The following is a 27901-nucleotide window of genomic DNA, read 5'->3' on the forward strand; positions in this document are numbered from 1 at the left end:
AATTATCAAGTCGCGTCTCGGCTCGTGAATCTAGGTTAAGTAATTCCGTTAAGTAATCGCACAGATAACGCTAGTTCGTGAAACGATCGACAAGCTTCCAGCTATCGAAGAATCGTCTGTCATTAATAAACGAACAGACGAAGCACAAAACGAGGGTCGTGCAGAAAATATGATCGCCTTGGATCGTCTGAAGGTTGGAATAATACTTTTTGTACGATATCCGACCGGGAACCAACAGATCCAGGAGTGGGCCTATGCGTGGTGTAATGGGGCCCATTTTGCACACAGGAAAGAACATAGTTGAAGCAACGAGAACAGCAACAGTATAACGATATCAACTACAACAGCAACAAACAGTAACAACAGTACCGTCACGTTCACATGCCATACACAGCGGGATACAAGTTCAGTTTGTTCACACATGAAATAGCAATGGAAAAGTTTTGACAGTACCGCCGCTATCGTTTATGACGATCCATCCAACTCTTTTATTTTTCATTCTTACCGGTGATACAACCACTCGTTTACAGGCTTCGTTAAGGGAAACCAAAAAGGTGTTTCAACCATATTGTTCTCTGGGTGTGCTCGTCTGTAAATTATACGCGTGTATTTAGATGAAATCGATCGGAAGGGTAAAAAAAAAAAAAAGGGAAAAAAAGGTAGTCACGCGAGGGAAAATGACGCTAGGAAAGTACCGAAAAAGAAGGTAAAAAGGAAAAGAAAGAAATAAAACGAAAATGAAGATGGAAAAAGAAGATGGAACTTTGTAGCGAGTAAATTAACGCAATAACGTCTTTTTGAAAGTATATTATCGATCGATCGTAAGGATCCTCCTGATACCCTTTTAAAATTCTATTCGAACCGGAAACGAAAGGGACGTTGAAGATGGTTTCAGGTTTTTTCCCCCGCAGAAGTAACTTGGAAAAAAAGTACTAGTCCGTAATAATCTGCCATATAAAGAGGTATACGTATTAAACATTTACGCATCTTTCGTTCCTAAATGTTCGATCTGCTTGGCCGCTGGTGACTGTATCGATATATTTATATTTGGTACGCGTCCCGTCTCTCTCTCTTTCTCTCTCTATAGATACATAAACCCGGGTAAATTTGCAATCGAATTGTACTGCTTCAAAAATAAATGAGAAAAGAAAAAGACCGAAAGGAGAAGAGAAAGCAATAAAATAAGTTCAATTTCTCGGTAAATTAACCGGAAGAAAAAGTATGAACGAACGTCCATCTTTTTCTTCCAGTTAAATAGAAAATTGAACCGCGACAGGCAGCTTCGGAACAATTCGAATCACCTCTCCCGATGATTCCTTCTCGCGAAAGATCGACAGTCCGCGTCGATGGTGTTCAAGATGGCGTCTCCGACTTCCGCACCCGGCCCCATAACCTAGAATCTAGAACACACCCGTCGGTGACCTTCGAGGCATGGACAGATTTGTTCGAAGCCGGTCGAAGAACCACTGACACAAATTCCACGGTAATAAAGCGAGCTGAGTATGTATAATCTACCATATACACATAGGTATATATATACGTGTGTACAACGCGAACAGGTTCACTCGATAACGACGCTAATTCGATTGCAAATTCACCGCGGTGTGCGGATAAGCGCGAGAAGAGGCGAATCGCGCGCCACAGTCGGCGTTGGACGAAACTAATTTCAGTTCCGGCGCGATCGAAACGCGTGGTCGTGTCGCGCGAGGACGACGCGTTTCCACGTAGACGGGACGCGGGGCGACCAGGGTTCAGGCTTCCAATTTCCACGGACGAATCTTCGTATTTAACGCATCCAGAGGAACGGTTCGTGAAAAAGTGAAAAAGAGGAAAAAAATAGGGGGAGAAGGAAACGGTGAGAAAAGATCGAACGAGGAGAAAGAAAGGAGAGAGAGAAAGAAGAGGGAGAAGGAGCGTGGAGAAAGGGAATCGAGGAAGTAAATAAATAAAATAAATTATAATACCACTACGAGAAGCTTAAATATCGACCATCCATCAAGGATAAAGTATCTCTCATGTATTCCCCGGTTAATCGATAGTGATAATAGCGTTTACTTTTGAATGTGTTCCGCTTCAAGTGAAAGGGCTCTCTTTCTTTCGTCTAAACTAACTAACTAGTGGCAGGATAGTCGTTTCTAAATGAAAAATGCGAAAAAAAAAAATAATGTAACACATAATATACCGCAAAGATGGCGCGCGTTGCGCGCGCAGCCCAACGACATCGTTATCTCTCTCGACGATTTTTCCTTCCTTGCCGTAATAAACGATACTGTAGGCGAAACTAAACCCATCCCAGAATAATGGTACGACACGATTTCTTAAATATCTCTCAGCTCGAGTATAATTAAAGGGAAATAAAAAAAAATAAATAAAAATAAAATAAAGGTAATAATAACACTCACACACGCATACGTACACACTCTCGGTACACATACGCGACACTGCGCGCACGACCGTTGCGCGAGCGAGCAAAACGAAATGATCATACCGCACACGCACACGCGTATACACACACGTAAACCTACATACATAAATCGTTCATGCATACAGGTACACATGTACTTCGATACCCCGCCGTTGTAATGGGCTAATTCAGATTAATCATTAAACCACGAGATCCTTGCAAGGAGCGTAGCTAGGAGCGCGAATGGGTAGCGAGTGTACATATTAAGGCGACACCTAGGGACTGCAATATCGTAAGAATCTAAAAAAAGAAAAAAAAATAATGGTACTTTAAATAATCGTAATAGCTATGAAATAGCTCGACGACCTTGACTCCGACTGCGACAATTGGACGAAAACGACGGACCGACATGTTCGATTTAACCGTTCAACCGACTATTTAACTGACTGTCTAACTGGACGCATGCGCGGTTAAAGGAATCGAAAGAAAATATGGCGGCGAACAAAAAACCGGGGGGTGGGGGGTTGGGAGGGTTAAAATGAATAAATTTGTAAGGGGTAAACGCGTACGTTTAAGGTATTTTACTCTCTAGGATACGTTTAAAGATACGAGCAAAGTGATCTGTTCCTAAACGAAGCACATAAAGATGGCGGCAATAGGAGATACAGGAAAGACGGAAAACAGTCGGGAAAAAAAAATGGAAGAAAAAATAGAGAAGGAAAAGAGACAGAGTTATGTATTATACGAGTGAGAATGAGGAAAAGGGTACACGGTTGAGGGTGGGGGTTGGGACGAATGGTGACGATTCAAAATTCAAAATTTTGATTATGGGGAGGGGGGGCATGTATGTTGTTCTTTTCGACGAAGAAGACGAAGGACAGGGGTGGCACAAAGAGAGAAAAGAATGAAAACGTTTGTACAGAGATATTCCGGTTATTAAATTTTGTTATACGAGGAAATAAAAAAGAAAAAAAAAAAAATCGGGGGAGAATGGCGCGGTGGATGTTGACGAGAGAATAAGAGAGAAAAAAAAACACGTAAAATTAAAAAAATACTAGAGAGCAAGGGAGAGTGTGAACGAGAAAGATACTGCTGACGAGAGAGAGAAAAGAAATTTACGAATCATGTGTATTTTCTTCGTGGAAAAAAAAAAATTGATATTCAATAGGTCATTACGGAAATATTAACATGAGTATTAAAGAAAAAAAAAAAAAACGTGAACTGTATTCGTGAGTGTCATATTTCTAAGGAAGATAGATCCACGGGCGAATGTTTTATAGCAGTTTCCGGCCGAATTTTGAAACGTCTCGATGGAATCCAAAAAATGAGGAGCGCACTGGCCGTAGGCGATAAAATTAATCGTGCTTTCAAACCTACCGAAGTAAATACGAAATCGTTCGAAACGACGAAACAAAGAGGAAAAACTAAAATAACTACTCCGGAATAAGAAACGAAAAAAGGAAAAAAATATATATATATAAAAATAGAAATAAAAATGAAATAAAACGAGAAAAACAAAAGAGAAAAATTTCATGGCGAGAACGAAAAAGAGGAAACTGCTCTTGAAACATTGCCCAGCGAAACCAAAGTTCCTACTACGTTTTATAAAGTATATAACTGAACTGCAAAACTTGAATTGTACATAAACGAGGGTTAAGCTAGCACACGATCCACAAATACAATCAGCAATCGAACGACGCTAAAAGACGAAGGATGCAGGATCAATTGATCCCACGTCGCGATTCGTTATTATTTATTCGAGTGAAATTCGAGGAGAAACCGCGAAGATCCGTTTGGTCCGTGCGCGCGCATCGGAAGATAACCTTGTAATATACCATCGTCTTCGCGAACTCAAGAGACGGGGGACAATTGATCGTGACAGCACAATAAACGATGAGCATAACGGAACACACTGCGAGAGAGGAAAAACGCGTTAACACAGACACGTACATATATACATACACCCATACACAGCCATGCAAACCGGTATACACACTCGCATACAAACACGTACGAAGCCACGTTACTAAACGAACGCATTGTATACACACGCGTATACGTGCGCGTATACGTTCACGTACATGAGACACACGCGTACAGTGAAAAGGAAATTAAGCACATTAAGTATACAATTAAATTAAGCAGCCGTAGCTTTAGCTTGAATGTTAGCACCTAGACAACACGATGTAACATTAAACTACGTATTTAAAAATGACAAAAAGAAAAAAACATGAAGAGATACGGAGAGAAAAGAATCTTTAGAGGTTAAGCGAACTATCTGTGTAAAATCTAGTAGGTGTCCACAAGAATAAAATAAAAACATATATTGTGGTACAAATCACACAAAGATCGTACCTTCAAGGTCCTGACTGCGCCTCCAACCGAACTCTTTCTTGTACATATAATTTTCGATATGTCGATCTGATTTGTGTATGATTTCTATATATACGATATGTATACCGCAATTATAATATTATTCACACGATAATCCTATTATTCAGCGTTCTCAAATAATCCGAAGAATTGCCGACAGTAAACTCAGTTCGTTTCTTTCTTCTTCAGTTCACCGATCACTGTCCAACGATGACATAAAACAGCGAATTTTAAATGACGAAGTAACTCGTACAATTTTCTCTTCAACTCGGGAACAAAGATCGTGGAAGAATCGCAAATTATTAATACGTTTTGAACCAACCAAAACGAGACTTATCTCTCAACGTCATCTAACTCGAGATCGTACTTATCGACCGAAAATAATCGACAGTTACATATCTCCGTCGATTCAGAGTTTCGTCGTGTCGTTTACTTCGCCGTTTGTAACCAGCTCGAACTCTGGTTTCGATTTAGGAATCGGCCTGTCCGTCTTCCAGGTCCACTCGATTACGCCGTAACCGATCATTCCAAGGAATAGGATTCCCATCAGAAAGTAAAGCTTCGTTTGCGTACAGAGGTAAGGACTGTACGCGTACGTGATCACGGAACCCGTGGATTCCCAGAGCCGGAAGTTGGAAAAGGCGGCTTCTTCTTTGCCCGAGAACAGTATCCCCGATAGAGCTAAAAATTGCAGAAGGATAGTATCAACCAGAGCGTGTTTTGCGTTAATATCAAACGTAGAAAAAGACACGAATGCGTTTATTTCGAAAAGAAAGCGCAGTTATCGACAATCGATGTGTTGTTCTCTGTAGATCAGTGAGAATACTGTTTTGTCGTTAGCTAGTATATCCGCTTGCAGGAATTCTTTTTATCGACAGTAAATAATCATTAAAGACAGATTGTTAAAAATATGTTTAAATTTAATTATTTAATATCGTATTATCTTCGTAATCCTTACCATTTACTTGTACCAGCCACATGGCGTCACAGAGACCCCATAATCCAGACATGAGAAAGAATATGGAACTCTGTTCAGGCGTTGGTTTCCAACGCAATAGAAAGACTAATATTCCCATATGAAGGCAAAAGGCGAATGTCATCAAAGGCCTCCTGCCTGTCAGTTTCATTACTGATCCGGTACCCAATGAAGCTATAGCGTTAGTTACACCGAAACAGACCATCACGTAACCAATGTTGCTTATTCCCCATGCACAGGATACGAACGACTATGGAAATAATCGTTTGAGTATATCGATAAACTGCGTAATCGATCTGCTATACCTACAGCGTTATAATCGGCGAATAAAAATGCTTGTTCAGCTCCAATGAACATGGTTATCGGCAGTATGAGTATTTGATTCCTTTCTTTCAATAACTTTATGGTTACAGCCAACAATTTAAATCCCGATTGTCCCGTTGTTGATCCGGATCTATCCCTTTTGTACCTATGAGAATTGAAAATGTGCGATGTCATTTTTTAATTAAAGATGTATATCAAAATATACCAGAAAGTTATTTTATTTCATTTTTGAGGTTAGAAGTTCCGGAATTTATTTCCTCTCTATCTATTCTTCGATCAAGATTTGCAGACGATGTGTCGTGTGGTGGGGAGTCACGTGATATCGTCTGAAGTGATATTAATGCACGTTTTCATGAAAAATACCGCCAGTTCGAAATTCGAAACCTCTCCTCGCGCATTGTACCGATTAATAGCAGGAGTTAGCGGTTGTAATTCTTCAAACGGAAACAATATTGTTCTCCTGCCGCAGCTTAATACCTCATCAATTCCGGATTCGCGAATATATCGGAATAGACGGACGATTTATGACAAGCCGAACAATACGTTTTGCAGCATGGCTGGAAAGTCGATCATGAATCATATCAACTCCTTTTGATGTTCGTATACCTCAGCTTATAGTCGATAGACGATGCGCATGAATACGTGAAGCAAATATGATTGTACACGCGAGCTGGATTTTTTCTTCTAAGTGAAACAAGGTGTACGTTGCATTTACTTTCACGTTTCGATGCGCTGAAATTTTATCCACGATCGGTATTATCGGTTTTCAATATTTCTTCGATGAGATTAATTTTTCTAACCGGGAGCTTGAAACGCCGTCGGATAACAAACGACGTAACACTTAATTTTAATAACTTAAGGACGAATGTCGATTTGTGTAAATTTAAGTGAGAGATTTAAAAGTGGAAAAAGGGAGTTTTAATATTCAATAGTTGATAACTAGGAAATTCGATATTTCTGAATCTGGAAATTTAAAAATTCGGAACTTTGGAAAGTCACATATTTAAATACCAGCGATTTGAAAATTAAAAAATTTGAAAATTCAGAACCTTGGAAATTCAAATATTTAAATCCCAGCGTTTGAGAATTCGAAAATTAAAAAATTTGGAATCTTAGAAGTTGAGTCAAATATTTAAAAATCTGGGATTTGGAAAATTGGAAATTTGGAAATTCGAGGATTTGAAAATTCTAAAATTTAAATATTCGTTAATTTAAAGATACAAAAAAAGTAAAAAATAAAAATTAAATATTTAAAAATTGGAAAATTTGATAAACCGTAAACTTTGTACTATACAAACGTCGTTTAACGAAGTACCAATTAATTTTATGTAAATAGAGATCACGTGGGTTATGGTTAATATAACGAATAGACATAGTTACCTTGTGAGTGAGTCAACTCCAAATGCGACAATTAACGAGGCTACTACCGTACAGCACAAATAGATTCCGAAAATTAGATGAATCCTTTCCTCTGGTGGTCGTTCCAAGTTGGGGCTGTCGGTGGTGTTGGAACTCGCGCCGCAGAATTTGGCACCGCACGTTTCCGCCACAATGCTACTATTCAACGTAGTATTTGTTGGCACCGTGTCGATTCCATATGATAGAACTATGATCATAAACCAGAAGTTCTAGAATGTTCCAGAAACCGTATTTAACAAATTGACATTAATCGTCCCAGCTTCAAAATCCACATTTCGCGTTTGCATCTCATTAAAATTCGTGTCAACGTACTAATATCCAATGAATTAAAATCATTAACATATTAATTCCACAAAAATTCCACCATGATCCTCCTCAGCTTCTTCCCCAATCAATTACTAAATTTTCAATTCCTAAATTTTTAAAATGAAATCAAAAGAAAAAAAAATAGCAAGATTAAAAACAATTTTCTATTATCGTATATATTATTCTAAAAATAACCAAAAACATACATTCAATTTTAATATTATTATTAATTATTATTATACCGTCGTGTGGTGTATATGTATATCGTTATTGCACCTCACATATGAAGTAAATAATTCTCTTACACACCAATCGATCGGGAACGAGGGGATAGTAAAATGGCTGAAAAGTGTAGAGAAAGAATGTGCAAACGTTTAAACATTATAATAGATGTAAACAATATGGTAGGGCGTGAGAGAATCCGGATAATTGTAAACCAAGTCCATTTCTTGCCCCGTGAGGTCGAAATTAATAAATAATAATAATAATAATATACCAATCGATCTTCAAAAATTCAACACATGATCCATATTCAAGAACATCATCAAATTAAAATACACCATTGCGATTGTCATCGCGTCCCAAGTTCGATTCGACAAATTCTACACCCTGTACTGTAGCCGTTGGGTTAATCTGTTCACCGATGATTTAAATTCTATAGCAATTCTAGAACGATCAAAGGATAAATCAATTATACCTGGAGACATTAACAATTTACAATACAGTACTGAGTATAGCCATCAACGCAGTACTGCAGTCGCTGTATCAACCCTTTGCACTCGAGAGGTGACTCTCAGTCACCATTTAATCAGATTCTAAAGATCGACGTTAATTAATACATCAAATTTCAAATTATCTAACGATGCGTGGAATGTCGAAGAAAAATAATTCTACGTCTTAATTTGCATATGATTTCTCATTTACCATTTTAAAAATATCGTCTTCGAATTACTATTTTAACCTAACGGAATGTAACGAAAATGTCGTCGAGTGCAAAGGGTTAACCTATTCTATGATCATCCAAGTTATATTCCAATTCTAGAATGATCAATGGACAGATCAATTATCGCTGTGGATATTGACAATTGAAAATAGAATACCGAGTATAGCAATCTAAACAGTACTACATCCATTGTATTAATCTATTCGCGGATCATCCAATTTCTGTACATCCCTACTATTATCCACTCTCTCACCACAAGCTCTCTTACCACTTCGAAATCGGTATTTCAACGATTATTGGTATATCACCTTAAGTTTACCCAGCCCGAAAGTTTCCCAAGGTCACGAACAATCCTTTCCGCGCGAATTGTTGGAAAAATTCGTAGACGACGGTGATATCGGAACGACGACCGACGAAATCTGTCGACCAGTTCTGCACAGTTCGGCCATTACTGCAGCCGTTACTACAGCCGTTCCGCAAATAAGGATCCAGCAACCGGATCTTTCGATCTCTCTATCCTCCTTCGCAGGTGAATCGACCGTGCTTTATCTCGCCTTGTCGGGGAAATCCCATTTTTCGACAAGGAAAAATCGCTGACCCGATTTCTATTGCACCCTCCAACCCGCGGTTCCTTGTAACGAGCACGACCTCTCCACCCTTCATAAATCGCGAGCGATTTCCTGTCATTTTCTTTCCTCCCGCTTCGTTTCGCCTTCCTCTCTTTTTATTTTTCATCCGGTACTTTCGGTTTGCGGCTTGGCGTCGTAATGTATAGTGCTTTCGCGATTCCCAGAGTCGCTGTATCGGTCGGAACGTTGAAAGTTTCAGGGCCCTCGTGTTCTCCGGCATCTAGAGTCGGAAGACTCGTGAATAAGCTCGGTCTCTCACGGGATTCGACGAGAAACGAAGCGATACACGTTGAGCGTGGTGGAAAAGGAACCGGGTAGCTTGCTTTCCGATACTCCCATATGTTCGATCGTTTATTTTTCGATTTTACGATCTCGAGAAATGAGAGGGATGGGTAAAATTGTCGGGGTGTTGTATCTGTTCAAACAGAGTTGCCGGATATCGAGTGTGACACGGGTATTTTGCCGCTGCTCTTCCACGCGTTTCCATTTTATTTGCCGCGTGACACCTGCGGTTTTGCGTATCTTCATTTTGCTACTTTATCGATCAATCCGCGAAATTTCCACGGACTAATAGACAGTCAAATAAGTTCAGGAAATTAATACGTTTTGAAGAATTTTAACCCTTTCACTCGACGATTTTTTGGCAAGAGAAGAGTAGAAATTCAAAGATTCTCTACTAAGACACTGACGATACTTTTTTGAGCAGTAAATAAAGAATTGTAGATTTATTTGATTTCGATACCTCGCACACTGTTACGTTAGATTAAATTTGATATATTAATTAATATCGATCTTCCAAATTTTATGAAATGGTGACTGAAGGGCGACTATCGAGTGCAAAGGGTTAATAAGGGATATTGATACGTCTGCAATCTACTTTGGTCGTTTATACTCGGTTTACCGATGTTTTGGTTATATTCTAATATTGGATTTTTATTTTTAGGTGAACCGGAAGCGGAGAAGAAAAATGGAGAAAATGAAGGCGAAGCGAGGAAGTTATGGCTGCATTCGTCTCAAAGGGTTTTCTGGGCAACCAAGAAGGATTAGAGCCGCTAATGACTTCTCCTAAGTGAAACGAAACTTTTTCTGTGAATGCCATTCGTTTTAATTTAACGTGTTCTAGATTTCGTCGCTGAGATCCCGCTGTCCGAAGTTTGGCACGAATTTTTATAACTTTATCCCACGATTCTGCGAATGATTGATACGTTCACTGTTGCATGGAACTGTACTCGTGGCCTGTATTCAATTTACCGGTGGCACTGGGATGATCATCATTGATTGGCGATGACGAAAATAGAAGAGACATTTAATCTACGTAAGTAGCAATATTTACAAAATTTTCGATATCGTAGTAGTCGAAGGAAGGAGAATAACAATTTCACTAGTCGAGTTTCACTATTGGACGGGTTAGATCTGAGGATGATCTAGATTTGAGAGATCCAGAGGAGAATACCGTTCTTCATTCGCTGCTATTCGCTTTCTCGTTATTGATTATCGAAATAATTTGCCAGTTTCACTACCTTTTGAACAACACGCTGTTTATTAACTCTTTGACTACCACGCCGAATTGTTCTAATACTTTTTTGATCGATGTTCTAATAGAAATTTTTAATTGTTCAATGTGGCACTTTTTATTTTAAAGTGTCTTCTAATTAGCGCTTATATTCACAATGCACCAACTGTCAATTTTCCTTCAATTTTTACAATTGTAGTATAGAAGTGGCTCAAGAGCTCCGGTTAGCGATGACCACCGTGGGCGTCACAGGGGAAACCATGGCCGGTTTTATATGACCAACGTGGCAGTTGAAGTGTTAACCCCTTCCCGTATTATTGACGAGTCTGACTCGTGAACAGAATATTTTTCTAAATATAAGCTGTTATATTATAAAATATGATATATTTATAATATTTATAAAAGGAAAAAGGATTAGAGCTTACTTCGTGACTGTATCACACGTATTGTAGAAATTTTACTTTATTGGCTCGTTTTTAATAGAAATTAACTGCCGGTCACTGACAGACGAGCCCTCAGCAGTCACCGTCCAATGGTCATTGGTCGCTGTCAAAATGATCGCGATGACACCGTGCTCGCATAAACCCTCGATAGTTCCATGAATAATCAAGAATAAAGAGCCCCTAAAGGGCGAAGCCTCCACGCGTGAGGACTGTCATTAGCACAGTCATTAGTAGTACAGACCCTCGAGCAGTTAAGCAGAGAACACGTTGCGAAATGAACCTTTCTCGAGACAAGACGCTTTTGACTTTTTGACCCGCGTTCCTTCGTGTCACCCTCGCCACACCCCTCGCAATAAGAAAGTATGTAAATAGATGGGTGACTGGGATTCCACCCATGCGATAGCGAAAACATTTATCATTCGTCCTATGGTAAATTTCTTACCTCGAAACTTGCAGTTCGTACACAGATACCTGGCAAATTTCCAAACCCATCTTTCCTAGCACCGAAACCTCGAATGACACGACATTATTCTCTCTCTTCCACTGCTTCCTGTGTGTAAATAAATTCAGCGCGATCATTTAATCACCCTCCGTACATTTCTACCGATAGTCAACCTGTCAAGAATTTTTATTTCATAATTTACTTTGTCGAATTTAATATTCCCCATCATTAATATACACCCTGTTCCACCTGCCACTATTTCTGCCATGTCATCGTGTCGTGTAAAGTATAAGATGATGAACATACGTTCTCGTTGTAGGTTTGCGCTGTCAAGAAACTTGACCAAGAGGAACGCAAAAGGATCTTCATTTCCGGCGAAGAAACGCCACGATTATACGCACCTGCCGAGGACATCAGGTTCCCCCAGACCTGCGCCATCTGATAGAACATGAAAAACAGGCCGAAGAACCTCGTGACCAGGACACCCATGGGGACATCTGATAAAGTGGAGTATGCTTCCGCGACGACCACTAAATAGGTGCACTTGGCGCACCAAAGTGGTCCGGCGCCAATGCCGACCAGCAGGCCAGCTGGTATCATGGTGTAGAATTTTGGGTACAACTGGGCCGCCATGAATGGCACGTAAGTCAGTATGGCCAGGGATATGGTCCATTTACAGCCCAGCCAGCTGTAACGAGATAAGCGAGATGTCATTTTACGCCTGTCATCTAAACTCTGACCCATTTGTCGCATCTTTTTAACAACGTCCCTGTGTTCCCAGGTATGTACATAGTAACAATGCGTATTAAACGTAAGGTTACATAAAGGAAGAGGTTGGTTGAATAGCGATGTACGTGTAAAAAGAGGAGCAACTTCTAACAACTCTTCTAACTACTTCTTTCAGCCTCTCGCTACCAAAAGCTTCACACGACGAATGGTCCCTCGTTTTCTCAAATTTCCGTTAACCTTTTCACTCCTGAGTTACGAAGAGAGTAGCAAACGCTGAATTAATTTAACAAATTGAGTAAAATTTCTTTCTTATCGTAAGAGATGACAGGACAGGGTTAGTTAGAGCAGTTGGATTACGTTCGGGTCAGCTCTAACAGCTTTGAAATCTATAGACGTTTCATCACGTTCGCAGTCCAGCAATCATGTTATAGTATGACGTTATACAACGTTTGCAGGATTAAAATGGTTAGAAAGGGTCTCCCCACCCCTTAGGTCGCTGAAAATATCGCAGATATATTGTGAATTCTTCGTCGATGGACGTTTTCGTCGTTTTCGTGTCCACTCACTGTCATTATTTTCCTCTTTTATACCCTTCTGCGTGTAGAGTCCTTAAACCTACGATACCACGTGTATGTGATCGAGTATTGTGTTAAATTCGCTTCGAGGATGAAATTGTAGGGCTAGAAGGAGCTAGCGTATTATTTTTCTACAACAAACGCAGGAATCGATATTTTAAGTAGGATTCCATGAACCAAATTTGGGGTATTGGATGTAGCGTGTAATCTAACCTAGCATGGTACTTTGTGCAAAATTTAGTGACCCATTTGCTTACTAAAGTTTGTAGAAGCAGGTTCGAGCAGACAAGGGAAAGATACTAGGTCCATTAGGGTACCTTTGATGATGTCGAAGACCTGTCGAGTTGGTAATATTTAATCTTGGACAAGAGGTGAAGTACTTGGGTTGATAAATAAATAGCATTGGAGGTGATCAGTTACTAGATAAATCGTAATAGTAAGAGAGACAGTCCAGAAAACTGTCAAGTGTCATTAGGGTAGCTTGAACTGAGTGATGAAGTTATTAGAAACTTAGATCATTTATTTTTCATGACTCTTCTCTTATTTTAATTTATTCTAAGCGCTGCTGTTGTTAATTATTAACAAACTGTCAACTGTCATACATTTCTTCTCATGTATACTTAGAAAATTAATCCCTTTAGCATATAATATCGTGTGAGACTTATGGTAAAGGATTCGAGCCAAACACGACGTAGTGAGAGGTTCGTAGACAGTTCGTAAACATTGTCCGGCTCGAACAGGCTCGTGATTAGTTTTCGCTGATATCTTCCTCTCAGTTGCGTGTTATTCTTCGTCGCGTTCGAACGTGTGACCGACCCTGCTGTTGATTACGGCACGCGCCATCGGCACTGGCAAGCCAAGGGATTATACGAGACGGTGAGTAACATTTTGTGAAGTGAGAAAATTAATTTATACATATGTAGGATCGGGGTGGGTGGATGGGCTAAAGTAATGTTGCTTTACTACCTCTTCAAATACAATAAACTTATACTTATATTATCGGCTACGAAACTAGAGACCCGCTACGGGTACGCTCGACTTTTACTTCTTAAACACTATCTAGAGATCCGTGAAGGACTGGTTTTCCCGCGCCCTTGCACCCTTATTTAAGCATTCACTCTGTCCTCATCTATACCCACGTTCTCTCTTCTCAATCGATCGGTCACGTATTCTAAACAGTCAGGTGCATTCATTAACTTTCACTCGTTTATCGCATTCGACTCTATCATAAACATCCTTTACATTCCATCCTCTTGCACGCGATCTCTTTCGTTCTAAGCCCAAACACACTTAACCTTCTTCCAGGGCCGTACTTATTCCAATCCCACACATATGTGATTATTGTATCTTCATATTTCTTTACTTTACTGTTGCATTAATTCAAAAATAATATTTCACGAGGTTACCGATAGCTTGCAGAATAAAATAAAATTTAAACTTCGTATTTTAATCGGTTTACACCCACCAAATATTTTCGGAAAAAGATCTCTGCAGAGAACTTTGAAAAGGTAGATAAATTCGAAGTGGAATTTGTTTATACCGACTTTTTCCGTTATCACGCGACTATAAATATACTCGTCAGGGGTATCAAACTCTCAGATGAGATTAAGCATTAATCTCCAGCTGAACGAATCTTTAATCTTACTCATATAAGAACAGCAAGATCATCTTTCATATTTAATGTAAGAAATACAAGGCTTTTGCAGACAGAAACGGAACTATATTTATCACTATAAGAATTATTACTCTGTATGATGTCACACGATGGATGTTGACGATGAACTGAACAAGGAAGGAAATACAGGAAGAAGCTCAGGGTCGCGTCAATATTCAAAAAGTTGTGGAAATACAGAAAAGCTGATATGACTACGTCTCACAGAGATTTTTGACGAAGGAGGGAAGAAGAACATCGAGGAAAGAAAAGAATTCTATTATGTAGTATCGCAGAATTTCCACCTCGTGTATAGGTGACTTTAGTTTGGAAGGTCGCCGAGGGTTCGAGGGCCAGTTCGGTCGGAAAAACCCCGGCGATGCATCAGGCCCTTAGCATATTTGGTCATGTTGGGAGAGGCTTTTGAGGAATATATATAAAAAGGCAAAAATGATTCGCGGACAGTTATGTTGGGACAGCTTTTGAGGAGTCATTCGAACGTAGTTCTATAGGAAGAAGTATAAGTTAGACGTTTAGTTGTATTTGTGTTGTAGAATCAAGCTGTAATCCTTAGTTTTAGTTGTAGTTGTAATAGTTGATCTATCTATATTCGTAGACTTCATCGTAACCACACATTCTCAATTCATTATATTATTAATTAATAAATAGGATACTATTATTTACCACCACCATAGTCTCTACAATTATATTACTAATTCTTTCATCGAGTATGCACTTTCGTAACTAACATTATTCCACAGTATGCCCAAGAGGTACCATTCAAAGAAAGGCAATAGGAGAAAAAGTGGTACCTCGAGTACCATTACCAAAATTCCATAACACCGTGTGACATCTGTCATTCAGTGAAAGAACAGAAAAGAAGAAACGGTAGCAATGTTAATAGATTCGGTTTCGACGCGCGAGGTAGATTATGTCAAACGATCCAGGAGACTGACGACGAGCAGGGGTGAAAATTTCATGGACGGTAAACCACGATAATAAAGTTTACTACGTCGATGGTGCAACCGTCGAGGCCAGTTTCATCGGGAAACTGCTTACGTCCCGTAAATCGACGACAAGATTCTTGAATTTTTCCGACGACCTCTCGAATCGTCGTGCGATTCGAAATCTCGATTTTCTCGCTTCACCGTCTCTCTCTCTCCCTCTTTCTCGCGGGAGAAAATAACGGAAAGAGTAAACCACCCTATCCTAGTTTACGCGACCCACCCGTACCTACTTTACGTCACCCTTCCGTTTTATTCCCGGCCTGCGAACGCAACATAACGCGGCACACTGGAAAGCACAAAGGATGAACGCTCATGCGACTCTTGACCCTTTTAAAGTAAACGAGTCACGTGTGCTCGTCTACAATGCCGAAGCGTAGGGCGGAAAAACGTCGCTGTAATTCGCGGTGTGCTTTAAATGCGTCGTAATTTTTAGATCCATCGCGAGGCCAGACAGCGATAAAGTTATGGCCGTCGGGCTGGAGCCATTCGAACCTAACCGCGTCCACGTCGTGCGTCGAGGATCGTGTCTACGACTAATTGTAAAAGCGAGACTAGGACTAATTATAAAGGCGAGATTAGGATTAATTGTAAAGGCGAGTCTAGGAAAATTGTGCAAATGAAATGTGTAATGGTATGTATATTTTTCTTTTCCTTTTCTTTTTCTTTTTCCTTTTCTTCTTCTTTTTTAGGTGAGATTAGGATTAATTGTAAAGGCGAATCTAGGAAAATTGTGCAAATGAAATGTGTAATGGTATGTATATTTTTCTTTTCCTTTTCTTTTTCTTTTTTCTTTTTCTTTTTCCTTTTTCTCTTCTTTTCTAGGTGAGATTAGGATTAATTGTAAAGGCGAATCTAGGAAAATTGTGCAAATGAAATCTGTAATAGTATATATATTTCTCCTTTTCTTTTTCTTCTCCCTTTTTCTTTTTCTTTTTTCATTTTCTCTTTACTTTTCTTCTTCTTTTCTAGGTGAGATTAGGATTAATTGTAAAGGCGAATCTAGGAAAATTGTGCAAATGAAATCTGTAATAGTATATATATTCCTCCTTTTCTTTTTCTTTTCTCTTTTTCTTTTTCCTTTTCTTCTTCTTTTCTAGGTGAGATTAGGATTAATTGTAAAGGCGAATCTAAGAAAATTGTGCAAATGAAATTTGTAATGGGATGTATATTTTTCCTTTTCCTTTTCCTTTTCTTTTTCTTTTTCTCTTTCTTTTCCATTTTTCCTTTTCTTTCCTAGGCGAGACTAGGATTAATTGTAAAGGCGAATCTAGGAAAATTGTGCAAATGAAATCTGTAATAGTATATATATTTCTCCTTTTCTTTTCCTTTTCTTCTTTTTTTCTAGGTGAGATTAGGATTAATTGTAAAGGCGAATCTAAGAAAATTGTGCAAATGAAATTTGTAATGGGATGTATATTTTTCCTTTTCTTTTCCTTTTTCTTTTTCTTTTTCTCTGGAGTAGATATAAAATTTTTATTTCTTTGGTATCCGAGTATCTCTAACGATTGGTTCGATTAGGTAGCCCGGATGTTCGCTAGAAATTATAATCCTAATCCTAATCGCGACGCTTCAAGATCGTTCTTGTAGACTCTCAGAGGTGTGGACATTGTAGCCAACGTGACGGTTGGTCGATAATTTTTAATTACTCTCCCTTTATTGATTCAACGTCCCCTTTCCCGGAGACTTTATTGAATGTTGATAGAATCCTCGTATTTACGGAAGCTTTACACGCAATAAACGTTTCCAGCCCGGCTTAGGAACATTTCTTTTCTCGAGAATTATATTAAAAGTTGTTATCGAACGCTCCTGCAGTGATGAAGTACCTTCCACGGTGCTTTATATTTCAGCCCCGTCTGTCATTTTCATCGAATCTTTCGAGATGAATTTTAACCGAGTATTTAATAAATTCGAAGCTTCTCGTCGTGTCGAGAGGGACTACGGAGAATTAAATATGATCAAAGGGCGAGCAGAATAAGTCGATTTTTATTCGTTCTCTTCTCATTCCATAAATATGACCAGGGATAATAATGGAGGCTAAATTAGACAGGATTTCGAAGCTTCATACGTGCTGCGTGATCTTCGCATGCGATCTCTGAATTTTCCACCGAGGCTAATTAAAAGCAGGTGAGTTATACTCGCTCTAACCTCGTCGTCTAGAAATAAATTCAATCAAGGATATCAAAGCTACTATCCATCTAATCAAATGATATATTTCCCAACTATCTGGAATTACTCTTAACACTCGTTCACACTTAAAAGCAATCGTAAGTCGTCTTACCTTATGATTAAAGGCGGCAGGAAAATATTGCTAAAAATCAAACTGCCATAAATGGACGCCAGCGTGAAGGTACCAAGCGACCCATCCGCGTTGATAGAGCTCTGCAAGTTCGTGGCACCCATGAACGCCGTGAAGTTCACCATGAACGCCAGTCCGATCACCAAAACGTTCCTCAAGATACGCCATCGCTCCGATGGCCTGATCTCGATCCTCTCCGTTCGCACGTTCGCGAACTGCCTCGTTGGGTCCTTCTTCTCCATGGCACTCGAATCCACCGACTGTCTGTCCCGATTCGAATCGAGTCGCGACGGTTTTCACGATCAGTTCACGGGGAAACACGCGTTATGGGATCGTTCGACGTCCGCGGGTCGCATAAGAATGCGTCTTTCGAGAGGGTACACGTCACGCGCCGAGCGATACACCGAGGGTCCGACGACCCATGATGAAATTTATTGGCAGCTTGATTGAAAAATTACCACGAGTCTCCCGCGGAAAAGCTGCCTTCCTCGCTTGTCAATGATCCTCCTCGAGCTTTCGCGCGACCATCGGCTAACAATCCTGGCACGACGTACAGGAAATCGAGTGCAATCGACTAGTTTCATCAGGGACCAAGGTAGATAGCATAATCGTCGTTTCTTGCGGAGTCGAAGTTCCTTTATCGAGTCACCTGCAAGCAAACGTTTACGACGCTCACGGGTTAGTAATTGTGCTTCCTCCGCTGAGAAGCGTGTATCGGATACTGGTAGATCGTTCATGGTGGTCCATAGCTGGTGTAATTTCTTTTGTGATTTGTGAGTGTCTACCGACTGTTAATAATAAAGTTCCAGGAAAATGAGAAGTTGAAAACTTAGAGGGAAACGAAAGAGGTATTGTAGCATACTATTTCTCATACTATTTCGTTTAAAACGTTCTTTGACATTTTCTAGAAGCAAACGGAAACAGATATCGTTATGAAAGGCTATTTTCGGTAGCAAAGCTAAGTTGCGTGGTCTCTATGGGGAAGTGAAACGCAGGTTGAAGAAATCGTAATCGTAATCCGGAAAATGACATACTTTTTATGGAAGCAAATCGCTAATGGGCTGAATCATATTAGCTAATTAGCTATTGGGAAAAGCACGCCATCGAGCTTTGCGAAAAGCATGAAGACAGGACCTTTGACGATACAGGGAGAGTCCTGAATGAAGAACCCATTGAAAAGTCCTCGTAGAAATAGATCGTGACCAGTACGGTCGTGAGTCGTTCAGTATTGGAGAGAATCGAATTATAGTGTGTCTCCGTGTATTATAGTTACGTTATTTTGGTATTCATTTCCTGCGTTAAATTAGTTTTCCGAGTTTAGTGTTCGTATTATTCTTTTCATATTGTTGTGTCCGTCTTCGGTGTCTCGAAGCATTTTATAATATAAATTCTTAAAATAATTTCGAAGACGAAAATTTTCTCTATATCCAAAATTCGAGGATATATATATCTACAGATTCGAATTTAATGATCGATTATCCACGAAACAGGACCCGTTACTGCTGGTACCACCGTTAAGGTAAATTTTATCCACCAATAGCGTTCTATTATTTATCAATAATGACACACTAGGTGGGCGAGATGGGTTTGACCCGGAAGATAACGAGCCTGTTTACGTCCTATTGACAGGTCATACGTTATATAGCTTTGTGTCGGGCCAGGAAGGGTAGCATGTCGGAATAACGATGTTCCGTGCGAATGGTGTCGGAGTGAATTTATCTCGTTGCATGATCGAGTGACTCTCGTTCCGAGGCAAGTTCCGTTGCTATGACTGCACACGTCACCGTCTGTCACTGCAAAGATGCAGGAGTCTCCTGCGAGACGGCGAAGTCTCTTTGTGGTATTAAAGGTGTTGGGTGGTGGAGAGATTACGGGTTTAACGCTGTGCGTTGTTCAGAGCTTAAAGGGTTTAAAGGTTTAAGACGGTACCTCTAATGCCGAATAAGCCCCCACGTGGCTAGCAGCGAAGCTGAGACTCGTTGACTAGCCACGAGGCAAGGAGAATTATTTAAAATTGAAGATGAACGATGTTATCGATCTTATTGCGTGTCACGATCTACCGATGCTTTATATAGATGACCGTGATTTTAATCGTGATGGAATGCGTAGGAGTCGACTTAAACTTGTTTTTGAATCACGAACAATTCGATGGTGACTCACGTTCACAATGCAAAATAAGATGCATGGGAGAGAAAATAGGAAACGATTGTTTCGATTACGTGTATCGTGTCTTGAAACACATGCAATCGAATTGGTATTCGGAATTTCGACATTCCGAATTTGGACTGCCCCGAATTTGCATTTCCATTTTGATGTTCGTCTCTTATTCCTACTTTTTCTTTAATTAAACAGAACGCGATTTCCTTGCGAAAGGACGGAATCGACAATTCGTATTCCGAATTTGGACATTCCGAATTTGGAAATTCTGAGTTTGGACTTCCCCGAATTTGTATTTCCATTTTGATGTTCGTTTCTTATTCCCACTTCTTCTTTAATTAAACAGAACACGATTTCCTTGCGAAAGGACGGAATTGACAATTCGTATTCCGAATTTGGACTACCCCGAATTTGGAAATTCCGAATTTGGACTTCCCCGAATTTGGATTTCCATTTTGGCATTCGTCTCTCATTCCCACTTCTTCTACAATTAAACAGAACGCGATTTCCTTGCGAAATGACAGAATCGACAATTCGTATTCCGAATTTGGAAATTCCGAATTTGGACTTCCCCGAATTTGGATTTCCATTTCGATATTCGTCTCTCATTCCCACTTCTTCTACAATTAAACAGAACGCGATATCCTTGTGAAAGGACAAAATCGACAATTCGCATTCCGAATTTGGAAATTCCGAATTTGGACTTCCCCGAATTTGGATTTTCATTTTGATATTCGTCTCTTATTTCCACTTCTTGTGTTATTAACCAGATTGCGATTTCTTTGCAAAAGGACGGAATTGACAGTCCCTGGAAAATTTTTTCGCGTACAGTACTTTGAAAAAATGAGAAGAAAATATGAGAATATTCCGTAACATTGGCCTCATAAATCTCGCAGTAGAAAATTAGTTGGAACAAGTACACCATCCCTCAGCTCGACGTTTACGCGATATTCTTCTCCGCGTTTTAAGGGTAGTTCTTGTAAGATGTTCATCGAGCAGTACTCGTGAGTTACGATTTTCCGTTTGATGATCGATAGAGTAGATCGGGAATGGAATGTTAAAAGTGCAGTGCAGGCAGACGTTGAAAAATGTGCTGCAAGTTGGCGGAGAAAAATGAGGTTTATCGAAAGAAGTACGAAACCTGCGAAACAACCGAGGGTTGTTAACTCGGTGAGGAATAATGCACTCGTTCTCCGCGCTTCCGGCGCTTTCCAAGTAATTTCGAATGTGCAAAGACTTTATTGACTTCCGAGAGTTTGTCGCGTCAACTTCGCGAAGTTTTCGAGATATTCCTAATCGTGACCCACTTAACATAAATTTAATTAAAATTTCGAGAGCAAGCGCTGCTCGGTACCCGATTATCGACTCAGGAATCGGTATTGAAGAGCAAATATTTATACGCGAGACGAAAGTCGATAGAATATCGCGTATTTAATAACCGCGATCACATGCGAGATATCGAATCTTCGGGATAGATCTCTATGACAGGTACGTGTGTTCGTTTCGTTGTTGCGACATGGAATCTCTTGAATATGTATGTTTATATCGAGACCTTAACGATTCCGACAAGCCAGGCGATTTAAGTGATTCTAAATGGCGATTTCAAGGTGAGCGATTGCAGCAGAGACTTGAATTTGAACAAAAATTCTATAATACTTGACATTTCCTTTAATCGATGAATAGATAATTTCAAGCAAGACTCGTTCTATTAGCTCCATCGAATTCTTCGTTCGAGTCTGACGAAACTCGTTTCATTTACAGATGACGGATAAAAATGCTAACGAGATTACTCCACGTCCACGGTGCTTAAAAAATACATCCTTCGATATGGAGTACGTGGGGAAAATTGTAAAAAGAGATTGTCCCGGCGCGTAACAATCAGTTAATCGCGAAAAACACTTAAACACGGAAGAGACGTTGGACAATAAAGCAGCTTTATCTAACTCGAGGTAAATTCGCGTCTTTTTTTCCGTTTAAACAGTGTCTGGCTGTGAGTTAAGATAGCGGGACACTAAAATGGCGAGATTAGACCGCGACTGATGCGACGAAAATTAGAACAGACCTTGAAGTACCAATACCACGCCGTGCCATGGCACAAAAAAGAAAGAACAAATAGAAAAAAGTATAGAAAAATGGAAATAAGCGTGGAGCGTAGCGGATCTAACCGCGTCGATCCTAAACGCACAGATGATCGTATCGACCGTGTCTGATCGATATCGCGACGCGCGATTGTCCGAACACGCATGATCGATGTGTCCTTGGCGATCGGTATCCTTGCTCCTTTCACGAGGTCCGTTCTGGAACTGGATACATTTCCAATTCCATTGGCACACGCCTTGACAGAAAACCGCCTAACTATCATACGATCTCGCAATTAAAGTGTCGCAACCGGTTACTATGAATCGTATGCACGAGCTCACGATTGCGAAACCAGCGTAAAGACGTTGAACACTCACGTGGAATTACTTTAACGCTCGCGCGTACACTTGCGGAAAATTAGTCGTCTTCAATGATTGACTCATTGAATGCGCGATTTTTTGCGTCATTAATCTTATTGCGGATTGAATTTCAGAAGATACTTTATTGGACTAAGATTAATTCTTGAGTATGATATTACTGAGAAAAATTAAGACAGCTAGATGAACTATAAGAATGCTTTGTTATGAGATTTTGAAGATTCGAGTTCGGAAAAATTAAGAAATTAATTGTGGTACAGTTAGAATCATTCGATGGTTAAGTCTTGTAAAAGCAATACAATGTGAATTGTTAATTTGGCCATATTTCATATTACACACTGGCATAATTTGAGGTTAGAATTTATAACGGAAATGAAGACAATTTAATACAAGATGTTCTTTATATATAGAGGCTATTGATCGGTGTTACTGATATTAGGGAGTAATAAAAATGTAACTTTAATCCATTTTTGCAGAGAAGCTGAAGAATCGGTCAATTTTTGCCTGTAAAAGCAATACAAAGCGAGTGATTAATTTGGCCACATTTCATGTTACACAATGGCACAATTTGAGGTTAGAATTTATAAGGAAAGTGGAGCGAATTGAATACAAGGTGTTGTTCTTTATATATAGGGGCTATTGATCGGTGTTAGTAATATTAGGGAGTAATAAAAATGTAACTTTAATCCATTTTTGCAGAGAAGCTGAAGAATCGGTCAATTTTTGCCTGTAAAAGCAATACAAAGTGAGTGATTAATTTGGCCACATTTGTTATCACACAGTGGCACAATTTGAGGTTAGAATTTAGAAGGAAAGTGAAGCCAATTGAATACAAGATGTTCTTTATATATAGGGGCTATTGATCGGTGTTAGTAATATTAGGGAGTAATAAAAATGTAACTTTAATCCATTTTTGTAGAGAAACTGAAGAATCGTTCAATTTTTGTTTATAGAAGCGATACAAAGTGAGTGATTAATTTGGCCATATTTGATATCATACAGTGGCACAATTTGAGGTTAGAATTTATAAGGAAAGTGAAGCCAATTGAATACAAGATGTTGTTCTTTATATATAGGGGCTATTGATCGCAGTTACTAATATTAGGAAGTAATAAAATTGTAATTTTAATCCATTTCTGTAAAGAAGCTGAAGAATCGTTCAATCTTTATCTATAGGAACTTGGTTTATAGAAATCTCCTATAGAAAACGCACTTAAATAATATCGTGTTGTGTAAAATACAGCGTTAATATAAACCAAGTAATTCCAACTCCCTGCACTAATTAACCAGTGAATTCCCGCAAGGAACCGTCTCATTAATATTCCGCAGAAGTAGAAACGTTGTTAAATCGTTTGATCCGGTGAGATTGGACTAATTATTTCTGACTAACGACCGACTCCAGGATCGTTGCCTCACCCAAAGGGACACGAATACTGTGCGTTGAAATAGCTGAAAATTAACATAACCAGATTCCAAATAAACAGAAAAGCTATTCGAAAAGTTATAGGAAACTTAGTCGTTGATCCTATTACGTCTTCGTCTCACTCGGTTCCTCGTGGTGCAACGGTGGCGTTCCGCGTGCTGGCTTCTTCGATACGATTTGCATGCAGCGTTTTCGCGCATTTGCATAGTTATCGTGTTTGGGCCCTGACTATCGATGCGAAACTTTAACGGGCCGAGCTCGAAATTGGGCGAGACACGGTATCCTTGCACACGCGATTCGATATATCTGTGGTATACCTAGAATCATCCTCTGCGATCTCTGCTTTCCTCCAGATTTGTACAGTGGGATTTAAAGAAGAACAAAGTCAAATCGAATGATTGGAAGGAAACAACTGGCTGCTTTGGAACAGAAATCGGGTCATAGAGTCGCGTAATTGAAGATTGAATTTAATTTATGTGTCACTTAAAGCAATATTGGTTTTAGTGTATGCAATTAGAGAAATCGTTTTGTGATTGGGAAATGTTTTTGTGTCGTTTAATAGTCAGTGCATGGCGGTAGACCATGGTGCACAGGGTATGTACTGTGCATAGGTCAGGAGTTTCTATATAGGTGGAATGCAGGTTTGATTGACCACAATGTAATGGTCTACCTTCACTAACACAATTGTGAAGATAGGTCACGCCAATTTCCGTCATTGGCTGCAAGTGTCATGTTTGCAAATGGAACTGCGTCGAATGGGACAGAATGGTACTGCTGTGGCGTAGATACAGGGTCAGTGTTAAGTACTCAACACGAGGTAAAAATAGTGTCGACGTAATTCATTCCATTATTATATCAGAAGTATAGATTTCAAGTTCATCAAACGTGGTGTCAGATAGAACGAACTTAAAAACCTGTCAAATGGAAAAAGAAAAATCGGGCGTAGATAGAGGATCAGTGTTAAGTACTCAACACGAGATAAAAATAGTGTCGACGTAATTCATTCCATTATTATATCAGAAGTATAGATTTCAAAAGCATCAAAAGTGAAGTCAGATAGAACGAACTTGAAAACCTGTCAGATGAAAACAGGAAAATCAAGTGTACAAGAATTACGTAATATTTGCTGTTGTGAGTGTAAATTAAAATATTTTAAATTACAGACATCTAGAAATTAGATCTCGTGAATCAGAAATTTGTTTTTAGGATTTAGTGAAAATAACGAATGATGAAGTGGACAGAAATCTGGGCGCTTATGGGAACAGTGCTGTATCACGTCGATCCACGAGAAGCGACTTAACACCTCGATTTATCTCGAGCTCGGGGAATGTTTCGGTATCGTGACACTTCGAAATTTTAATCCGCACGAAACGTCACGGATACGCTGCGTAGAAGCTTCTACGATCGTAACAGATTTATGTTTTAATCCCCGGCAACTGGTCATCCCCGAATTTCGGATATTTTAATGAACAGTAAACAAAGATTTAAGCGGAGATTTACAACCCTGCCGCGCGACGCGGAATTTCGTTCAGATTTCGAGTGCTCCTCCATTACAAAATTCCTCTCAGTTTGTCGTTTCAACGGTCCTTTCCTCGTTCAATTAATTGCCGCTAAATATTGCGAATTAATTGAAATAAATTCGAAGAACTCTTCACGGTGATTTTCCTCGAGTCAAGTCGTTTGATGAAAGCTCCTAATTATTTTCTCGTCGCGTCTTCGAAAAACGACATAGTCGTTCGTAAAGTTAATTGATCTCGGAAATTGCGATAATTCTTTCTAATATATCCAACCACCAACAATCGCGTGAATAATTAATCAGTTACGAATAATTAACAGACTTGTTCCAAGATATGAAATCTTGACATTTCGCGAGTGCCAATTTTTCCTTATTTTTCATCCGCGAGTTCCTCGAAGATTCTGCAAGAATTATTCATGAGGAAGCGTTACGAAATTGATTATGAAATTATAAATGGATATCTGAATATGCACACGCGTGTAATAATCCTTCATATATTCACTCTCACCAAAATAGGTTTCTGAATCTATTTACGATAATGTTCATACGGTAAGACGAAGCTTCCTAGAAGATAGAATTTTATTTTAAACATATTCGTTTATTATGCATTCGCGAAGATTTTTCAATGATTTTCCTTTCCAGGATCAAATGACGTTATCGAGATTCCGCGAGAGTCTCCGATGTTTATCAAAACGTCATTTTTATAGGCTCCATTGGAACGATCACAGAGTCAACTGACACGGATTCTAACTCGCAATTAACGTGTACTCGCGGCGTAACGAGGAAACGCTAATGACAAATACGGTAGAACGAGTAGTTAATTACATTGTTCAGTCATGAGTACGGAACACATTGAGGTAGACTTTGCGAACAATTTATTAAATAATTTTTCTAATTATTAAATAATTAGAAAAATTTAAATTGTCAGATCTACGACGCGATACTGAGAAATAAAGCAGTTCCGTTTTAATTTAATCACGAATAATTGCGTCATGGAATGCACCAGTATTGGGACACAGAGAGAGCGTGCGAACTTCCATGCATTGCAATTTTGGTGCTTAGAAATATATTATCTTAATTACGGTGTAATTGCAGCCCGAAATCTACCGGGTTGTATTTAGAAAAGAGTACTCGCTGCTTTCTTAACTAAGGGCCATACTACGTATCGTTAATTACGAAATAATTATATTACATCTGCAGGATTTCTTTTGAAACAGAAAAGGATTTATTCGTGTATAAATTACATATTCAGTATTTCGAAACGTTTGTTAATTGCGGGACTGTAATTATGCAGCGTTTACCAGCTTCTACTCAGAGAATCTTGAAAAATCAAGTCAGATCTATGTTCTCAACTCACGTTATATTCTCCCACCAGCAGGAACAATTTCAATAATCACGTATCAAATATCACAATTAGCAATACGAAGTAATCATCGATGTACGATAAAATCAATTACGTTCTAGAACATAAAATGAATTCGTACTAATGCGTCCCACATTTTTAGCATTTGATACAATGTTCCCGTTAATTACGGAATAATTAAGCCACGAAGCCTACCAGATTTCATCGACAGAGAAAAAGGGCTCGTACAACCCAACAGCAGAGGGATTCGTGAAATTAAATATCGAATGGGACCGAAACGAAATTGTGGAAAAAGAGAAATATGAGCTCTCTCGCAGCGAATCACCGGTAATGTTTCAAAATCACGCTTTCAACCGGTCGAGTTATAATTTGACAGTTTCTAGGGCTACTTTTGCTTCGTCACGGTTTTCGAGGCCCCTCCACCGGATATGAGTCTCACCTCTGACGTGATGCACGGTTTCCTTTTCCGCTGGACGATCGCGAGCAAAAGGGCTCGATGGCTGCCGACAACACTTTACACGGCTGACTTCCTCCGGATTGTCCCCACCTGGTTGCCCGAAATCTCGTCGCGAATCGCTCGTAGGTGCGCAACGAGTGAAATAACACTGATCGAACTCGAAACCTCGCGGTCAAACCTTCATCCTGTTCCGCCCCACCTCGGTGTCTTTTCACAACGCGGGAACAGCTATTTGAGTAGGGATCCCTCGATGCTTATCGAGGCGAATGTGGCTATCTGTATTCCAAACGCACGTCGTTTACGTCTCGCTCCTGTTCCGCCATCTTTTCTCGTTTCTGCGAGGAGTCGAGGAAGACGCGTCTCGGTAAGGGAACCGGAAGAGCTCGGACTGGTAAGTCTCAGACGAGCAGATTTCCAACGAGATTCGATAGTGATAAATTTAGGTTAGGAATACGTGGATTGTAGGTTAAGATGTGATGGAAGATAGTAGTGGGAATTA

At 39.6% G+C, this 27901-nt stretch overlaps 1 protein-coding gene across 1 annotated transcript; it reads right to left on the bottom strand.

The window, feature by feature from the left end:
* Positions 1-3475: 3475 nt before the first annotated feature.
* Positions 3476-27534, bottom strand: LOC108545752 (UNC93-like protein). Its single transcript, XM_017897528.1, has 7 exons — positions 27385-27534; positions 18013-18679; positions 12174-12460; positions 7458-7683; positions 6063-6222; positions 5736-6003; positions 3476-5458 (listed from the first exon to the last, which is right to left on the bottom strand). The coding sequence occupies exons 2-7, from the start codon at positions 18270-18272 to the stop codon at positions 5187-5189; spliced, it is 1473 nt and encodes a 490-aa protein (XP_017753017.1). The 5' UTR covers positions 18273-18679; positions 27385-27534; the 3' UTR covers positions 3476-5186.
* Between the last annotated feature and the right edge of the window lie 367 nt (positions 27535-27901).

The sequence above is a fragment of the Eufriesea mexicana genome, unplaced genomic scaffold (assembly GCF_001483705.2).
Source record: "Eufriesea mexicana isolate 0111107269 unplaced genomic scaffold, ASM148370v2 scaffold507, whole genome shotgun sequence".
Lineage (NCBI taxonomy): Eukaryota > Metazoa > Arthropoda > Insecta > Hymenoptera > Apidae > Eufriesea > Eufriesea mexicana.